Source organism: Fragaria vesca, unplaced genomic scaffold (genome assembly GCF_000184155.1).
Source record: "Fragaria vesca subsp. vesca unplaced genomic scaffold, FraVesHawaii_1.0 scf0512956, whole genome shotgun sequence".
NCBI classification, from domain to species: Eukaryota; Viridiplantae; Streptophyta; class Magnoliopsida; order Rosales; family Rosaceae; genus Fragaria; species Fragaria vesca.
This window is the reverse complement of record NW_004443397.1, coordinates 137,665-157,499: the sequence shown is the minus strand read 5'-3', so window position 1 is coordinate 157,499 and position 19,835 is coordinate 137,665. Positions and strand designations below refer to the sequence as shown.

The window sequence follows — 19,835 nt, the reverse complement described above, 5'->3', positions numbered from 1 at the left end:
CTTAGAAAGACCCCATCATTGAATAACGTATTCTACAAATCCCCCCATATTATTTAGTACCATACATCATTTGCTTAATCAATCACACTACTTTGAACCAATACAATTTTGGGTAATTCGTACTTTAACAACTCAAAAGAGATGCATTGCACATTATCACTAATTAATTCTATATTACTTTGATTTGGAATATCGATCAAGAAAAATGAAGCTTCAACACTCGTAACATAGTTTATCTCGTTTTTCTCTTTTTCTCGGTAGATTTAACCGGTCGGATGAAGGAATCGACGTTGGCAATGAACTACAAAATAGGGAAGGTAGAAAGGGAAGAAAGGGTAAGGAGAGATGCTAGCATTGCGCAAGAAGTTAATACTAGTACAGGCTGGGATGTTCCATTAATATGTTAATCCTTCAACCAACACCAACCAAAGGCCACTCTTGCTACCATGTGCTTGTGTTTGTAATATGTAAACTTGTTTACAAGTCCTTTGTGATTAGATAGATATATGTTTAATAGGCAGAGATGGAGTTGAACTCATTATTACACAAGATGTGCTTAAAGTGAAAGATGCATCACCGTATTGCTCGATGGAATTGGTTAGAGGCTTTTTGTAAGAAAAAAGAAAAAGATAGGTTGTAGCATGTGGGACTGTGGTTTCAATATCAAAGAAAACTACAATAACTTAGCACATGGTTGGGGGCAATGTACCATCTTTTATTCAAATGAGTATGGAGAGTATGAAACTTGACACCTAAATAATCATGTTCATATTACGATCATTTAGTATAATGGCATAACCGCATAAGTTATTATTCTGTAAAACGGATCAGCAAACTGTTATTCGCGTAATTTGTTAAATAAAGTATTAATAGATATTTAAAATTCGTGACTTGACGTGTTTTGTATGTATAGATAAAAGAGAATAATTGGTAAATTATTTGCATCATAACCTCCACATATTCGTCATCACTCTTCACCAAATGCCAACTCACAAAAGTTGTTTTTGTTATTAGGTTGACGTGGTGAGAACCCAAATAGCCAACACCACCACCATGCAACCATGTTCTCCAAAGTCTTCTAAAGGTTAAATCTCACACCTCTCAATTTCATTATAGCTGGCAGTATTTATCTACTTGTCTTCATGATCACTATCCTCTTTTCACATTTCTTCATTTGACCAATTTTTCATTTTTGGATGATCTATGTTATATACATTTAATGGATAAATCTAAATTATTTCCCAAACAGCAAAAACTATAGATGAAATTTCTTTCTTCACAATTGACACTGCTAGAAATGACCTAGTGTTTTGTCATACAATATCCAAGGCTAAGATTGATTTAGATGTATTTCTCAATCCTCTGTTCTTGTATATAATCGAATACTTGAATACGTAGGTCTACTATCGTCGTATAATTGGGGATGTAATGGAGAAGATGTAAGAGAGGAAATAGTTATGAACAATGAGAAAAGTGAAGATGAATTCTAGAGAGCCCAGTTTGTTCATTCATTCAAACCAAGCAAAGTTACAAAGAACTCAAAACTAGACCAGAGCATACAAATAAAATAAATAAAAGTTGAAATAAAAAGAAAAAAGAATAACTGAATCATCTGCTTCTGCTTCTGATGAAACTGTCCACTTCTCCCTGATCTCTTTCTTTTTCAGCGCGCAGGGCTTTGTTTGTTTTCTTCTGTATCTCATATCTCTCTCTCTCACTAAGGACCCAACTATGAAGGTGATGCTGCTGCTGCAGCTTATTTTCCAGTGTCTTAATCCAATCCCCCTCTCCGTTTTTTAACGGTTCTTTATTCACCAATAAATCAATAAATTGGAAAAACTGATACAAATGATGATGAGTACTTGCCATCCAAGATATTAATTCATCTCAGAGAAGCTATACATGAACTCTCTCTCCCTACCCAATTGAAGTAGAAAAGAAGTAGAAGAAGAAGGAGAAACAACAAAAAACAGAAGAAGACTGATGGTGGTGATGATGGAGACCAAAAGAAGAAAATTTAACAACAAAAGAAGAAAGAAAGTAGAGGAATTTAAAGGCTATCATGGATTTTCAAGCTCAGATAGATGTTAGGTATCTTACTTGAGCTTCTGAACATGTAGATACGTACATATTGTACAGATTTAGGGCCAAAGGAAGGTCGAGATCATCATAGGACTGATCACTGAACCATTGCCAAGAAGGAGGGTGCCCCATTGCCTCCCCCATTAGATGAAGGGCCTGTGTTTTGTTGCTTCTGAAACTCTATCTTATAATCCATCTTCCTGCTCTCGTCATCCATTTCTTCATCCTCTTCGTCCTCTTCGTCTTCCTCCTCATCTTGATCGAGATTAACGTCGCTATCACCTTCCTCGACTCTATCGTAGTCTTCTACTACTAATTGCTGTTGTACCCCTTGTTGGTTGAGAACTTGATGATGATGTTGTTGTTGTTGCCCCATCAACTCCTTCACAATGTCTTCTGGCTTCAGATACAAAAACAAAATCAGCATATATCTCTTAGACTACTATTGGCATTGCACAAAAGATAGGTGATCATCACATACAACACTAAATAATAATAGAGTTACTTGTTCGGCGAATCTTCTTACTAATTCAGCATACATACTAGAAATTAACCATACTTGGAAGCGGGATTTGACGAATAAACTTGGTAACAAATCGGGGCAAATGTAATGGTACTTGTATGGAAAAACGTACCTTCTTGGCTGCCTCTTCAGGTGCATCTCCGAATAGATTTTTTTGCAGATTTGGGCTATCATCTCCACTCTTGTTTACTGATTGATCAGTAGCTGCTACTGTTCCTTGTGTTTGTTGTGTATTTGCCACTGTCCCTTGGGCAGCAGAATCCAATTTCGGCTGCGGCGGTGCTTGTTGTGGCTGTTGTTGGACGGTCTGATTACCCAATGAGCTGCTGCTTCCTCCGCTAGGGCCACCGCCGAGTATCCTTTTCCGGTAGAGTGCATCAAGTTCGTGAAAATAGGGACACGTTTTCGCATCTTCCGGCCTAACCTTGTTGCTCTCCTTCACTTTCTTGAAGTACTTGTTGATGTTCTCCCATTTCTCTTTGCACCTCTTGGGATTCCTCTTGTACCCCATTCGCTGCATCCCTGCGGAAATCTCCTCCCAAAGTGGCCCTTTCGGCCCAGCCTCTTGATACCTAGTCTCCAATCCGCTCCTCAGCTTTATCAGTGCGAGAACTTCAGCCTTCGGCCACCTCGAAGATGAGGTTGTCGCCTCGAAACCTCCTCCACTACCGACTACAATCTCCTGCGACTGTGCCACCTGTTGCTCCGGCACAGCCATAACTACCTCCGTCTGATTAGCACTAGGAGTTGGAGGGATCGAAGTTCGAATTTGATGCCGTGAAATTTGAGTAGGTGGAGTCTGCTGCTGTGGTTGATGCTGATGAACTTGGTGTAGTGACTGTTGTTGCGCTAGAGGTGGCGGTGGTGCTGATACAGGCGTGACATGGACCGACACAGACGGCGGCACTGGCGGCGGAGGAGCATTGTGCACGTTTAGCGGCGGAGGCAATTGGATAGTCTGGCCGGTAATTTTCTGCAGAAATGCGATAATCGCGGCGTCTCTGGAAGCTGAAATCGCTCGCTCTTGAGTCATGAGCTCGTGCTCTCTAGTCAGCCTGGCCATCTCTTGCCTCTTCCAAGCTTCTTCCCTTATGTTTCGATCCTGCTCTCTCTTCTCAATCACTTCCAGAAACCTCTGCTGCATCGTCTCTTGCTTCTGCATCACTTGCTTCATCAGAATCTCGAAAAACTCCATCATCCTCCTCGTGCTCCCACCGCTCTCTCTCGACGACGTCCCTCTCTTCCTCTTCCGGCTCGTGTTCGCCGGCGGCTCTCCCGCCACCTCATCGTCGTCCTCGTAGTCCTCATCCTCGCCATGGGACGAGGACGAGCTGTTGGATGAGAAATTAATATCCATCGGAGCGGCGGTGCTCGCAGGCAGCGGTGGCTGTGACGAGGGCATTATAGGAATTGCACCAGTAGCTTGCGTGGACATAATTGGCACAGTAGAAGTATTCCCACCAGTCATCCGGAAAGACGAAATGGGCATGGGGTTGCTGATGGATCCGAAGCCAATAGAAACCGGGGCAGCAGCGGCGGTGGTGACGTGTACAGGCGGAGAAGCCGACACGTTGGGGGAGGGGGAGCCGTGGAGCGCCTCAAGCTCACTGAAAAACTTGTAACTCTTGCCGTCTTGCCTTCCGGCGCGGCCTTCTTTGGTCCGTTTGTAATACTTGTGAACGTTCTCGAATTTCTCTTTGCACTTCTTGGCATTCCTCTTGTATCCCAACTCCGCTAGCTTCCTGCAGCCATTACCGCAAATGCAGAGGATCACACCCCAAATTCCGATTCAAAAAAATTTAAAGAGGAAAAATTGAGGAAACAAGCTCCACTTGGTCCTAATCTGTCTATAGTGGAAACATTGGAAAGAAATTATTATAAAATTGGACTCAGAGGGAAAGAGGATAAATATTGAAATAAAAATTTAGGAAAATCTTATCGGGATTTCAAATATATCCATAATAAAACCAAAAAAAAATAGAAAAAGGAAAAGAGGATTGTGGGTAGGAACAAGACATGAAGCAGTGGATCTGAGCCCAGCAGAGAGAAAAGAGAGAGAGAGAGAGAAAAGAAAGATGCCCAACTCGTGAATCGTGACGGAAAGAGATAGAAGGGCCATGTCCCATGTGCAACTGGCTTGAGCTTAGCTTAGCTTAGCTTAGCTGTTTGTCTGTAAGATCACTTTCTATTTCCGTCATCGGAAAATTAATCAAGTTCGAAAATGCGCAACAGAAGTAGAGGAATTTGGACACCCAGAAATGGAAATTAATTTTTGATTTTTTCAAATATGGAGGACTGTTCATGGAAAAAAAATATCAAAAAAATTTAACCAAGTTTGAAATTTTTTGGGTTAATTTTTTACCTGGAAACATCTTCCCATAGGGGACCTTTGAGAGTGGCGTCGCGGAAGGCCACGTCCATCTCGGAACGAATCTTGAGAAGCGCCAGTGTCTCCTGACGCGGCCATCTGTTCCCGCCGGACCCTCCACCGCCACCACCGCCTTGATCTGCTGCCACGTCAGCTGCCGCGCCGGACAGCGTCATGAGCTCGTCCAAGTTGACGGCGGAGATTGCTCCTCCAGCCGGCGGCCTGCTGCTGATAGGCGAGGCCTCTTCCACCACATGCGCTTGGTCTGCTGCCTCCGCCGCCATGGACGGAGCAGCAGCAGTACTTGCTTCAGCAGCTGAAGAAACTACAACTCCGTAATGGGATTGCGTCCCTCCTCCACCTCCTTGCATCTTCTTGTCAGAACCGCTTCGTATAGCAGCGTCGCATCCGGTGGTGGTACATTAAGCGGCGGATCTCAACAGAGTGTGTGGAATTGAGGTGGGACAAAGAGGAGGTTGGTGAGTGAGAGGAGGATGATGATGGGGAAGTTAAGGAGGAAAAGGGAGGTGGGATTAGACAACTGGAAAGATTGAGAGAGAAAGTGAATTCCTTTCTCTCTTTCTCCTATGAGTTAGTGCTGGACTTCACCTTCTTTCTATCTTTCTTTTTTCTATGCCCAGTACAACTCTCTCTCTATCTCTCTCTCTCAGATTTGATTTTTATTCCTCCTGCTTCTTACTCTGTTTTTTTAACTCTCAAAAAAACCCACCACCGAAAAAGAATTAAAGAATAAGAAAAGGGGTTGATGGGGATGAGAAGAGCAGCACCATCATCATCACCATCCCCGATACCAAAACTGCAGCCGCTGCTCTGCAAAAATGACAGACAGAGGAGGAAGAAGAGAAGGAAAGAAAGAAAGAAGAAGAAGGAAAAGACAGAAAAGAGTGGATGGGTTGTGGGGGGCGAGAGATAAATGAAGAAAGAGAGAGAAATGAATGAATGGAGATGACGATTTATTATTATTGACAGTGATGATCATCATGATTAAGAGCGAGCCAGACCTAGAGAGAGAAAGAGATGAATATATATCCAGAAATAAAAATTAAAAACAAAAAAAATATTATTATTATTACTTTGAGATCGAGATGCTGTGTTGTCAGCGGCTCTCACTTTGCTGCTAATAATTGTCAGAACCCCCAATTTTTCAGTTTTATTTACCATTATTTTTTTATTTTTGAATTTTTTTCGAAATTGAGTAATAAAAATAATAATAATAGCGGTAATAATGTAATGGCAGTCCAAAGCTGAAAACACTGAAGGGACCAAGAGGAAAGGGATTGAGATTAGCCAAGTCTCTACATCCATCTTTTGGGAATAAAAATCCAGGGCCAACTTTTCTTTGCCATTCCAATAATGTCTTCTTGAATTGACCCAACAATCCCTCTCTTTGTCAATGTGGCCACGTCCAATTGGAGTTTGGCTTTAGTTTTACCCTATCTAGAGCAACACGAAATTTTCCCTCTTGCTTTTCACTCTACCCTCCATTTATCGAAAAAGTGTGAATTTTTGTGTGCGCGTCCAAATCTACGTTTTGTTTCTGGTTTTATGTAGGTTGAATTTATGTATGAGTTATGTAGTAGGGTTTTTATAGTTTGACTACTTTACTCTATTCATGAATACATACTGTTTGTAAGATCTCGAACAAAATCGTCTCGAAATCACTTAAATAGTTTATACATGAGTATAGTTGTTTGAGTGCGAGAAAGAATCACATTGTGTTACATTCGTATAATGACATCCTGATAAACTCTAGATCCTTCTTGTTATTCTACGGTCGAGTATATTTTAGCCATCGTGTCATTTAATGTAATTATCCTACATTGGTTGTCCATTCGAAATATCACAAGGAACTACTCGAGATTAGGGAGTCATTTGACAGGTTTAGTAATAACGACATGTTTACTATTTTTTTTTTTTAAACGTAAAAGAAGGTAATGATTGCAATATATGATGTATCCTAAATTAGCCAAAACAAAATAAATCGAAAAGCAAGTGGATCGAAAAGTGATCAAACTTAACCTAGTTTTATAAATCTGTTCAAAGTTCCATTGTAGTGTGGATGTTTAATACTCGTAGCAAATTTGTACAAATTCTTAAGATTATTTTGGTAAGTTGCCGCAAGTAGTATATTATGTGTCTTATCTGACATCTTAGTTGTGTTGTGGTAGGACGATGTGGTATTGAATGAAGTTTCGATCCATGATATAGAGATTAGAAATCCATGGTTTATTAAATAGAATTGTATTTCCATAATAATAAGCTTAATTCATTCTAATAAGAAAAGTATGTTAATGAGAAAAAAAAATGAAGAAGTAGTGACTCAAAGTTTTGAGACGAGATCATATTTGATTTATGGATTAAATTTCCTAAACATAATTGTATTTCAAACAAAAAAATTGTATGTATTCGGTCTAGTGACATGATATTCAGTTTGTAAGTATTTGATTTATGGATTAAATTTTTTAAACATAATTGTATTTCAAACAAAAAAATTGTATGTATTCCGTCTAGTGACATGATCTTCAGTTTGTAAGTAAGAGGTTGTGAATTCAAATCATCGTAGACTACTTGTAAGATTTGAGCTGTTTATCATTTAGTTCTTCTTTCAGTTTCAGTCATATATTCGCAAATCAATCAAATGTCTTCGATTTTCTATAATTATGAATAAATCCAAACAAAACACATATAATTGTGGAGTTATTAGTTAAGATCAATACCGAAATCATGAACATGAAATCCAGATTGTGAAGTTCATACAGAATCCATCGTCCCAGCTAAGAGAGAGTCCCAGCAGATTCTCTCAAGTATTTTTAACACAAAGCACAACTTGAGGACACCCTTTTATGCGGTTTTTTCAAGCTGGAAGAAAGAACTAACTCGAGGTTAGAAGCACACAATCAGCACAGCAACAACAAAAACGAATCAGAATATTTTTCTTACCTTCTTTCCTCCCTTAACCATGGTTAAATCCCAACCCCAGACCCTACACACCTAAGCTGAAGATCTCCATGATTAGCACTATACCCAATTTAAAATATCTATACCAAAGTACTACACGCTCCACCTTAACCCTCGAATTATTCATTAATTAATAAAGTAACTATTTGCTAATCATATAGAAAGAGAGAGAGAGGGAAAACCCAGAAGCCAAATTTATATTCCCAGTTTCCCACGTCGGAAAACTTTGATTTTTTTTTTTTTTTTTTAGTGAACCTGGAGGGAGAGGAGACCTGTGATGCTGTCAGATACGACTTTAGTTTTAAACAAATGCTCCCCAAGCTGGTGGGTCCCACCCCGTTCCATCTGACATGCTTGATAAAAGTCCCATGTGATTGGAGCCGTAGGGAGGCCTCATGGAATTCATCGTCTCTGTATTTTTCAAAAATGAAATTTCTATACAGTAAATCGAAAATCCATGTATGAAGTCAGGGCGTATTTACTCACTTGTAATGAACACAATTGATTTTATCGTAATTAATTCATGCGTTAACTAGCACGTAGAAGAATTCAAGATGATTTCGGATGAATGAATTCACGTTACTGATTTGTGAATGAATCAGAACCGGTGTACGTATGTTTCATTTTTGTATAATAAATTAATTTTTAAATACTAAGATCTTTTATCAGCAAATGAGACGATGAGCTCAAGAATCAATCATCTAGAACCAATACTTATTCAATTCTTCTCTTATCGACTTACTGATGATTCATGATTATTTTTTGTTTCAAATAAATGTGTCAATATTTTACACTATATCATCTGATCTACATTTTCATAGTCGTAGTGAGTTATGCTGCAGTTTGATTCAAAATCAAGCTAAGATAGTCTATTGATGCATAAAAGAATATATATTTATATAGAACTGGTTAAATAAATCAAGGTACAACACTGTAGTAACACCTAATATTCGTATATAAACCCCACATTATTATTATTTTTCAATGATTTTCGTTCCAAATTGTTAATGTACCAAACAATGACAGCAGCTTAGGAAGTGATTAATAAATAGAAATTGCCCAAAATTTAAGAGAAAATGGCCAGCGCAGATGCCACTCTTGGAGTACAGAACATCTTCCTTTCCCTTTTAGGAACCCCCCTTCCTTGCATTCATTTCACTACCAAAACACCTCAACGGGTAACCGGTTCGCAACTTTTAATCGCATTAACACATTGTGGGTCACATTGCATAGTGTTGTTCGTTGTTCATATCTCGACCTAGCTCGTGGTGGTAGGAGCAAAACCCTAATGGTATGTACTAGTGCATCATTGATCCAATCATATTTTTCTAAAATAATCGAAAGCTCCATTACTTTTTTCTGGGGAGAAGAATCGAAAGCTCTATGACGGTATTATATTACCATATGTACAGAATCATTAGAATGTATATCATGCATGAAGCATGCTTTAATGTATGCATTTATTGATAGCATGGTTATATTCTCAATGAATCTGTTACTAAAACATTGAAAGAATTGCATTTGCAGAACTTAAATAAATAAAATTATTTATAAAAAAAAAAGAATAAAGAATTGTATTTATAGCATGTTTACTAACTTAGAATAAAAAAAAAAGAACAAAATACATGAGAGATTATGAGTCTACGGCTTCCAATGACTGAGGTTATTTCTTACCTTATGTGTTGATGAGCGTGAGTTCCACCTACTTATCAATAATTGATTCCTCACAAACTCCTGACTTGATACCCAAAGAGGGATATGAGTTAGGAATCAAAGCCTCTAAAATCAAGTTTTTCTACCCAAACACAAAATGCTATCCTCCGATTATCGATTATGGTATGCGGATGGAAAATGAACATAGAATTTGACTACCAAATATTCACGACTAAATTTACAACAATTAATACTTCAAACAAAATGTTATGAGATTCAGGTAGTTGAGTTTTGGAATAAAATCCACATGATTTACTCTCTTGATTTAGATAAAAGGAGCAAACCTAGCTGTACAAGTGTAGAATATTACCAAATGATTATATTAAGACTACAAGCCAGTGACTTGTGTAGTAATTGAGGAAAGGAATATCTCAGATTGAATAACTTGCCAAGCGATCTATAGTTAGGTCTGACATTATTTGTCCAGCAAGTTTTTGCTGCGTTGTGTTGTTAGTTCTTTTAGTAAATATAACAGGGTACAAGCACAAGTTAGAACGCAACTTTTTCTTAATTCCTTTTCAATTTGGTTACTTGGCTGGTTTCACATGAGAACCATAATGCAGCTAACATGTAAACTTTATTAGATCAAATGGATGCCCATGCAACAAAAGAGTAGGCAACACAGTTGTTAAATGCCGCCGCATTTGTTGTGTTTCTTAGATGGATTGTATTTCATTTACAGTCAATAATTTTTTCTTCCTACATCAATTGAAAAAAAACAGCACTCGTTCGCATACCCAACTTTCTTTTACTTTATTGCTTGAAGCTCATTAAACGCTTCATTTTCATATTTCTACACTCTTTATTCACACGGCAAACTTCAAACTAACCTAAACTTTATACAAACATTCTAATAAATAGCTCGTCGATCATAATAAGTTTTGAAATAACTTGTTTGTTTGAGTTTAAAAATTGTTCGGAGACAACTTTCTATAATTGCTCGTTACTAAAAAAAAAAGAGGAACTTTCTATAGAATGAAAAATTGTTGCATGATATGTAAAAAGCAAGAATACATTCCATTAACAGAAACCTGTAAGCATTCAAATTCATATAATTTTTCATTGCAAGAAGAAAGAGGAAACACAGAGAAAAGTGAAGATAGGGGTGATGGGGTGAGTAAGATTGACCAAAAAGAAGAAGAAAAAGAGAATGAGGTAAAGAAGGCGCATTAGCATTTAGGAGAGGTTGAAGGGCAGACAATAACAGATTGGCACAGGCTGTTCACAAGGGACCCCATTCCCATTCCCACATTACCATTTTCCATTCCCATTATCGATTGGCGACACACTGCTACATCAATGAACGAACCAAAAAATACAAAAATAAAACTAAATTTCGCATGCTAATACAAATTATTCATCTAATATTTACGGCTGAAATTCAAAACTTCTCTATCATATAGCTCACTAACACTAATTTTGACAATTCAGGAGTTGGTTGTGTTAGAGATTTAAAGTCGGGAAAGTAGTAGAATGAGATTGAGAAGAAAGAGAAGAAACGTGTGTGACGTTTCTCCCGGAAATCCGAAACCCCCAACTGCCAGGAATCGTATTTCTAATTCTAACCCCCACCCTAATCCCATGGTGATGCTCCCCATCCCAGAATCACTCCACATGCCACTTGCTCCTTCCTCATTTTTAACCAGATATTATTTTCTTCTATTTTTCTTCTCTTTTAGTTTATAAAATTTATTTTTAGAATTTAATTTAATACCGTCTTTTTCTCTCTCTACAGTCACTGTATAACTAATTAAGTAATTATATAATATATTCCAGGGCTCAACTAGTTACTACTGTGTCACACCTGTGGTGGTGAGCTGGCCCCTAACATGCCTTCTTCCCTAAAGTCATATGCTATTTTTACACCATGACCTACCCTTATCACAGACACACCATTGTGTTCTGTTTGCCTTATTATTGGATAGATATAACCCATAAAATACAAACCTGTTTAATAAAATTATGTTTCCGTCCTTCTGTTATGTGTCTTACCCTAATACACGTACAATTGGTTAATTCGGTTTCCTTATTAGAATAGATTACAGTTGATAGAACTTTTAGATCATTCGGAAGACTCTATGTAATACCAATAGGCAATAGGCCTTTCTATCAATGAATGAGTAGACTGTTTTTTTTTTTTCAATATAAAACCATTTCATAACTAATAAATAATATTATAATTAATTTAAAATATATACTTGTAAATTTCATGTTAACTTAAAAATTACAACTTCGTGAGTCGAATTTACGACCTCTTACTTACCGAATACAAAACCAGCAGAGGACTGGACCATTTGTGGTTGATTTTGAAAGAATAAAATGTAATCTTCTGTTTCCTGAAGATTTATAAGCTCAATCATTAAGCCTGACACAAAAAATCAAGGTGATTGACAAGACATAGGCCAAAGCCCACATTACACGTATTCTTGTCAACTCTAGACATGACTTTGGGCCGCTAATTTCCCATTGGAGGTCAGGCAGATTCACACCCTGGCTAATGGGGACAGTTTTGGCAAAAGAATCAGAATGAAGAATTACCATCTCCATGTCACTAATCAAAACCATTACTTGAGCCATCTACAGAAGAATGAAGAAAAACACTACTGGAAATAGTTCAAGACGGATTGATGTGATTCGAGAAGACTTGATTACCAAAACCATAACCATACACTTCCGTGGTTTATGAGGAAAGGGTGAGTGGAACTACCAAACATCATATACAAATAAAGCAGCACAAAGCAATCAGGCAATGTTCCTCTTCTAGTCATTCAGTTTTGGCTAAAGATCTTAGTACAAGGGCTAACATGACAGAGATCAAGTGGCCAGGCAACAACTAAGTTCGACATATACTTCAGCGCGTAGTACTAGATAAGCATTCAACTTCCACTCTGCTCTTATTACTTCACCTTGCCGTTAAACATCTTTGCATTTGTCTGTACGGCGTATTTAAGACATCCTCCACCTTTGAAAACAGGAGTGCAAATATCTACTTACCTAACTTATCTAAGTAACTATGATTCAAACTTACTATACAATGCATTGGTTAACTAAAAATTGAGGTTTGATGAACAAAGCCGGATCTGAACTTCAAATTGACTGCACAGAAACTAAACTGCTGCAAAGTCAGTTGAAATGCTTAAAATTTAAAAGTATTTATTGGTGAAAAACAGGCTCATAGTGTTGACGACTTAACATATGAACAGAAGAATTATATTGGCGGTTAAAAAGAGTGTAGTTCTTCAAGTACAGATCAATTATAACGGTTGGTATGCTCAACAAGACTATCAAAGGACGCTAGAACTTCAATGCATGTTGAACAGACAAGTTCATCAGGGCCAGAATTCAATTGCATGTGATTGTGGTTATTGCCTTTATTCTCTAAATAAATTTCTTCAGACCCTGTCTATTTCTACGTCTATCATCTCCAAGCACACTACATCTAACATAGCTAGTTGCAACCTCAAGTAGTCCAAAATAATATTGACTTCTTACAATCTAAGTCAATACATCATCACCAGACAACTATGTCCACAATCAACTATGTCAAGACCTGCTATTTTAAACAAATGCTAATTTTCCTCACTCAATAAGAGTACGAAGACTTCACACTCTAGCTTATGATGCTGCTGATTGCATTCTAATTCAGTCAAATAGATAATCATTCGAATAGATAATTATTCTAATTCAGTCAAATAGATAATCACACTCTAGCTTATGATGCTGCTGATTGCATTCTAATTCAGTCAAATAGATAATCATTAGCCCCTAGATTATACCATGATTATTGAACAGAAAGCATAAAGATAAGCAGAAGTTAAAACCAACGGTTCAATCAAAGTATCACCAGTTTGATACAAAAAAACTTGAAAAACCACAGTTTGTCTAACTTAATCATCAAGTAGTAGATCATGGATCTCAGTTTATGATTAAGTACCTTCTGAACAAAATTGAAGGCAAAGAATGTAATCGTGGTTCGCATGCTTGTCTTCAACATTTGTGAGTAGAATAAAGGACTTTCGTATATGCAAGCACAAGTTTCCAGAATTTGGCAGACATCAGCTGAATGAATACCACCAAGTTCAAAGCCATTCACTATGGCCAGACATAACAGAGGCGAACTTTCTACCAAATCATCCATGTCAAAATCCAATAAGCACTACCATCTACCAAGCAGTCATTTATAATCAGTAAAAGAACCAGAAGCTCCCTTAGCACATTGTCCAACTGTTAATCTAAGGACCTCATCACTGTTTTGGTTCAGTTTGCAACATAGCCGGCGCGGTACCTGTGCATAATGTATTCAAAATATCATTAAAACTAAACTGACAAGTCATATAGCAGAAACAGCTATGTGATAAAAAAGCTATGTGATAAAACATACCAAATGCCATTTCTTGGTGAGTGGATGGCCCAAAACTTGAATTTCTCGTAGATGGCGCAAATGCCGGGACCGGGGAAAGCATAGAACTGTTCTTTTGAAATCATCTTTTGCTCTACTCCTCATATAAGATCCCAGAGTAGCATTACCCTGCGACCTGATATCTTTCAAGAATAACAGAATAGGTTTCTTACAAACAGACCTGTACGCGTCTTTTGTGTCCAAATCAAATTCACTCCTTTTACTGATTCCATTCCAAGCCGAGTAAGTCTGCTCTGATCGCTCAAGGTCCCGAGGAAGCACAATTTGCGGGAAGACTTGAACCACATAACCAAGAGAAACCGAAAATGTGAGATGGTGTCGGCGATCATAACAAATGGAACGCTGCAAAAAACTGCTGGGTTGGAGTCTCATAGCCTGTGTAAAGAGCTTCAAACTCTCTAAAGAGTTTAAGCCAGGATAAATAGGATCCACAGCTTCAACATGGTGAATCGACACAAATGGTGCTATCGGATGAGAAGATAGAAGACCATGCGCATTGCCTCTAATATCACACTGCAATAACACTCGACTAATTAACTAACTAGGCAATGCTAAAGCCATCCATCTATTAATAGAGCAATGCAAGAACAATACATCAGGTAATGAAGCAAGTACACAATAACTTGAAACCTAATGAAGTAATGCTACCGCAATCAATACATTTCGGTAATGTAGGATTGTATTACCTGGTGGAAGCCAGGCTCTCGAGTTAAAGGAACCCCGAGCTCAGTAATGCAGGCATGGAGTCGATCATCACTCCCGTATAGTTTCGGATACCTCTCGAGACACTCGTCTTGAATTTCGGAGAGAGCTTTCGCCAGAGGATAGCTAATCGCAATACCTCCACCGCCGAAAGCCATGGAATGACTGAAATACGTATTCGCAGAGTGACTCTCCGACGGACTCCCCACATAAACCATCTCCGACGCGTCGTATTTGCTCAGAACCGCCACGAGGTTAACGACATTGATGATGGTGTCGTCGTCCGCCAGCACGAACCACCGCACTTTGGGCAGGCGGAGGCGGAAGCACTCGGAGATTATCCGCGAGATTCGGAGCCCCGAAGGGTGACCCGTCGGGTTGGTGTACCGGAACCGCGAGATGTCCTCGGAGACCATGATCGGCGGCAACGACTCGTCGTTTTGTTCTTCCGGAACTTTCTCTTCCATCCAGACGTGTCCGCGCATGACGTCCGGACGCCACCACAGCCTGACGTACTCCTTCCGCTGCTTCCAGAGCCCGGACGACCCAGCAATCCCGAAAACGACGTCGTCTAGCGACAGCTCCTCGTCGCCCCACTCCACCGGGTCATCCTCGTCATCGAAAACCGAAACGCTGTCGTTTTGGTACTGCGTGAAAGCCGGAGCCGGGGCCTTGTTTTGCAAGCGGGCGACCGGAAGAGTCGGGCTGCCGGAGAAGACAAGAGAGAGCCACGCGGCGGTGGAGATCAAGAGAGCCGCGATGGCGATCACGGCAGTCGCCACCTGGCTCTGCCGCCATCGACGGCTCTTGGGTGATCGGAGATTGGTTTGGTCTTTGGGATTGGGATTGGGATTGGGATTGGGATTGTTGTTGGGGTTGGTTGACATGGTCGTCATCACCACCCCAAATGCTCATTTCTCTCTCCACCAAGAACCGCCGGAAATTCAAAAATCAAAACCCAGGGAAGAAATTTTGAAACGAAACTAATGGGGAAAATGTGGGGAGGTGCTAATTAGTAGAGATAAAGATTGTGATTATGAAGTGGGGGCATTTGGGATTAGCGAGAGAGCTGTAACTGACTGTGGACTGGGGGAGTCTGGCAAGGTCAGTTGGAATCTTCTATTCCCTTTTTTTTTTTGAAATTTTTTGAATTTTTGTTCTGCACATGGCGCGCGGTGATTGATGGGAAAAGCGGAGAGGCGCAAACGTAAAAGGCGGAGAATCTGTACCGTTCGGTGGTCAGCGTCGCGTACCCACGTGTACGGTGTGTTGTGTGGGGCATAAATCCCAGCAAAACCCTGAACAGGACACGTCATAGAGGTGTTGAGGTGAGGGAATTTGAACGTGTATCGGAACGTGCGGGCCGCAAACAGTGAACGAGGACGGACTTGAGTCAACCGTTTTCACTCCGGTTTGGCGGTTCGATTACACTTTTGTTCACTAACATGATTCATGAGTTATCTTATGTAGAAAACAAAAAGAGTCACACAAATCTCTAACTTTTTAGTCTAAGATAAACTACATTAATAATGAATAAATTATCATGAATTATGGACCAACGTTATGCAATAACCATCGATTTTCAGAAAGAAAAAAAAATAAAAAACACTAACTTTGTAGATATCATCATAAGAGACTGCTATAGATTATATTGTCTAAAACTAACTAATGGGATCACGAAATAAAGCTCCGACTCCAAACAAAGAAAAGGTTGACCAATTAGCCTCATTTTTTGAATAAATATCATGTTAATATTAAGCTCAACTACTCAAGCCAAGAAAAGACCATTACATACTCTTCATCTATCACGCAATCGGTAGATAAAATGTTTGTGATAATGCTGCACATAGACTATACCTAATCATTTCACTTTTAGGATCGTAAAGGCGGAGACCCTCCTTTCGCTCATCGCTCATCGGTTTCATGTCAAATACAAGGCTTCATCCTAAAATGGTTGGCCGCTTCAGCTCCGCATTAGTCTGATTCCAGCCACTACGAAAGGAACAACTACAACTTGGTGCGTTACCAGTACGCAAGCAGGCAACAAAAGCCTCAACTAATCACCGCCGGCCAAGATAATTTTCTGCAAAAGACTTTCCCATTATAACAAGTCTTAGAGCTACGATATATTCTCAGTTTCTTAGTGACGCTCTTAATCTCTCAACTCTCAACAGACATAATTATAGAGAAAAATGGCCCTCCACCTCCATTCTCAAAGACTCAAATATTCCTTCCACTTCGATGAGCCTGTAAACTTTAGTTTGATTAGTAATATACCAAGATGCATGTAAATTAAGGTTTATTATTAAACAGAAACCATAAATTCTTCCACTCCTATGATTAGCTAATAGGAAAATGATTTTTGGTCTTAATAAGGCTTAACATTTGTGGCCTTAATTATAGATGACATGTTATGTTACCTAAACACATCACTAATTAAAAAAATTATATCATATCGTTTTTAAACAAAAAGACAATTTTAAGGCATAATCCGGTGGGGAATTAATTGACCATATTTTCCTCTAGCCCAAATGTGGTTCGTAAGGATTTTTGTCAATTTGGAACACTTGAAGTCTGATCAAATGTGTACGTTCATTCGAGTTTCTATGCTCCCATCTAATTCTAACATCAATGTGTCCTTTACTATGTACGTATGCATGTTTGAGGAGAATATCATGAAATGAAACATCACTCATTTGACGGATCAGTGTTAAAAAGTTAACCAAGCGAACTGTGTACAAGTGCATAGCATCAGAGCAGAAACTGTCTAGGGTAATTTCTCAAAAAGAAACTCTCTAGGGTAATTTCACAATAAAAAATAAAATAAAATTATATTAGCTATTAGGAAAAGCCAATCAGCCATCACCAAAAGCGCATAAAACCACTTCGATCAGACGATCATATGTCCCAGCCTGAAGCTACCGCGGGGACGCTGGTGCACATGCACCGGACGTCATCAGAATAGAAGTCATTATTATAGGACTCGCTCGATAATGGTTTCAAGAGTTTTAACTCAGCATGCGAATAGCGCTTGAACTCCTTCACCAATAACTCAAGTAGTTCCCAAGAAATTCCGGCAGAAACAGGCTGAAGAGTCATCGTGTTTAGCATAGGTGAACTTGAAAGGAGAAATCTGATGAAACTTGCTTCATATCTCACATTGGTTACTTTCATGATTCTCAGCTGGTTGAGCGACCAATTTCGATTGCTATAATCTCCCCCAGCCGCAGCATCTAATCCCTTCCCCATATTTGTGTAGTCTCTAAACTAAAAATATTACAAACATAGATCGAGTTAGTTGACATTTTAATTTTATTTCAGCATGAGAATACATTGCATGCAATAAATTAAAACTCACCGAAATTTCTATTTCTTGAAGAGCAGGGAAGCGTGAAAATAGATAGTCAAGGAAGTCTACTTCTCCGGTAACACCAGAGAAGCCGGTTACTTTCAGACGTCGCAGTTGAGTGAATTCCCAAAGCCGATTGTTATTTAACCAATTGGTTGCTTGTTCTTCAGCATTAGACTCTTGGCGGACCTAGAGAAAGGTCGTCAATGGCATATTAATCTCAAATTCTGAAGAAACACCTCAGTCATGAAATGCATGCATCAACCACGTACAATTTATCCAATCCAAGTAAAGGAAGTAAGTACCTCGATTTCTAGCACTTGTATAGCAGGTGAGCTTCTCAGAAGATACATAGCAACTAAAATGTCGTCCAAACTATTCAAGCGCATGCTTATAGAAAGAAAATTCAGACATGGATACGGTTCAGGCAGCTCCGTATGCAAGGAAAAGGAATTAACAACACACTGCTGCAAAAATCATGCATATGTAAAACAAAGTTCCATGACAATGTTAATCAATTGAAAGTATATATGAAACCAGAATATCCAACCATTACCTCTAAAAGGCAACCTTCAATAGTGAGCCTTTCGATACGAGGCAGGCTAAGAAAATACTGGAGCAATTTGCTAGAATTTCTTCTAGAAACCTCTTTGTAGTCGATTCTTTTTTGGCCGATTGAAACATGAACTAGATTTGGGACATTCTGAAGCTTAACTTCTTTAAAAACACCAACAACTTTAAGGAATTGGAGATTTGGTGCATCAACATTGAGAATGTCGACACTCTCTAAGTCGCATAGAATCATTCTCTCAAGCAGTGGACAACCAACAATAATTTTTTCCAACACATCTTTTGCCACACTGACATTTTGAATGTTGAGGTTCTTCAACGTCGCAAAGCCTTTGAATGTCAAAGGGGGATTCAGAGAACAATTGCTTAACTCCAAGTGAGTCAGATCTTTGTAAGAATACAGATGGGAAGAGACATTGTAATTGTCGGATGGATATCTTCTTTCCAGTATGAACTCTTTGATAGCGAATCTTGATAGATACCAAATCCATCTATCAAACTCATTATTGGTTAGATATATCACTGTGGACAACTTGAAAGAGTCTACAGGGCCTTTGTGAAGTAAAAGAACATGATCGATAACTCTTTGTATTTGAAAACTGTTGCGGTTGGCTGTTTTATCATCAAACATAAGACGCGGAACAGTAACCCATTTGTGCCTCCAATTTCTTGATAAAAAACTGGTCCTTACTGCTTCTCTAGTTGGCAAATATGATAGGATTTTTTCTGTAACATCACTTGGTAAGTTGCTTAATTTGTCCAGCTCCAACTCCCTTTCATACTCGTTCTCGGTTTGTTTTATTTCCATCAGAACAATGGAGCACTACATGAAAACAATGGCATCAAAACAAAAAACAAAAACCAAAAAAATCCAATCGAATACAGCAAAACAATGGCAGCTGGATTTGCAAATCCTACTTCGGCAAAACGATAGTGCCCATGCAACCAAATTAATACCGTGAATCTTGACCCAACAAACTATATATACTGTGAAGAAATTCACGGAGATCCTCCAATAGAAGTTTGGAAAACTTTCTCAATCAACTTCATCATTATCAATTGAACTAGCTGATCAATACATAGGCCGGATTAGGGTGATCTTCAAAGGATCAATGCTATCAAGCCAAGT

At 38.9% G+C, this 19,835-nt stretch overlaps 3 protein-coding genes across 3 annotated transcripts; all 3 read right to left on the bottom strand.

The window, feature by feature from the left end:
- Nucleotides 1–1,792: 1,792 nt before the first annotated feature.
- LOC101290918 lies at nt 1,793–5,971 on the bottom strand. Its single transcript, XM_004309446.1, has 3 exons — nt 4,968–5,971; nt 2,718–4,347; nt 1,793–2,482 (listed from the first exon to the last, which is right to left on the bottom strand). The coding sequence occupies exons 1-3, from the start codon at nt 5,342–5,344 to the stop codon at nt 2,180–2,182; spliced, it is 2,310 nt and encodes a 769-aa protein (XP_004309494.1). The 5' UTR covers nt 5,345–5,971; the 3' UTR covers nt 1,793–2,179.
- A 7,660-nt stretch (nt 5,972–13,631) lies between these two features.
- Nucleotides 13,632–15,674, bottom strand: LOC101311434. Its single transcript, XM_004309513.1, has 3 exons — nt 14,772–15,674; nt 14,047–14,598; nt 13,632–13,950 (listed from the first exon to the last, which is right to left on the bottom strand). The coding sequence occupies exons 1-3, from the start codon at nt 15,672–15,674 to the stop codon at nt 13,840–13,842; spliced, it is 1,566 nt and encodes a 521-aa protein (XP_004309561.1). The 3' UTR covers nt 13,632–13,839.
- A 2,011-nt stretch (nt 15,675–17,685) lies between these two features.
- On the bottom strand, nt 17,686–19,514 carry LOC101311148 (F-box/FBD/LRR-repeat protein At1g13570-like). Its single transcript, XM_004309512.1, has 4 exons — nt 18,693–19,514; nt 18,442–18,603; nt 18,146–18,325; nt 17,686–18,054 (listed from the first exon to the last, which is right to left on the bottom strand). Exons 1-4 carry the CDS (start codon nt 19,512–19,514, stop codon nt 17,686–17,688), a joined length of 1,533 nt encoding a protein of 510 aa, XP_004309560.1.
- Between the last annotated feature and the right edge of the window lie 321 nt (nt 19,515–19,835).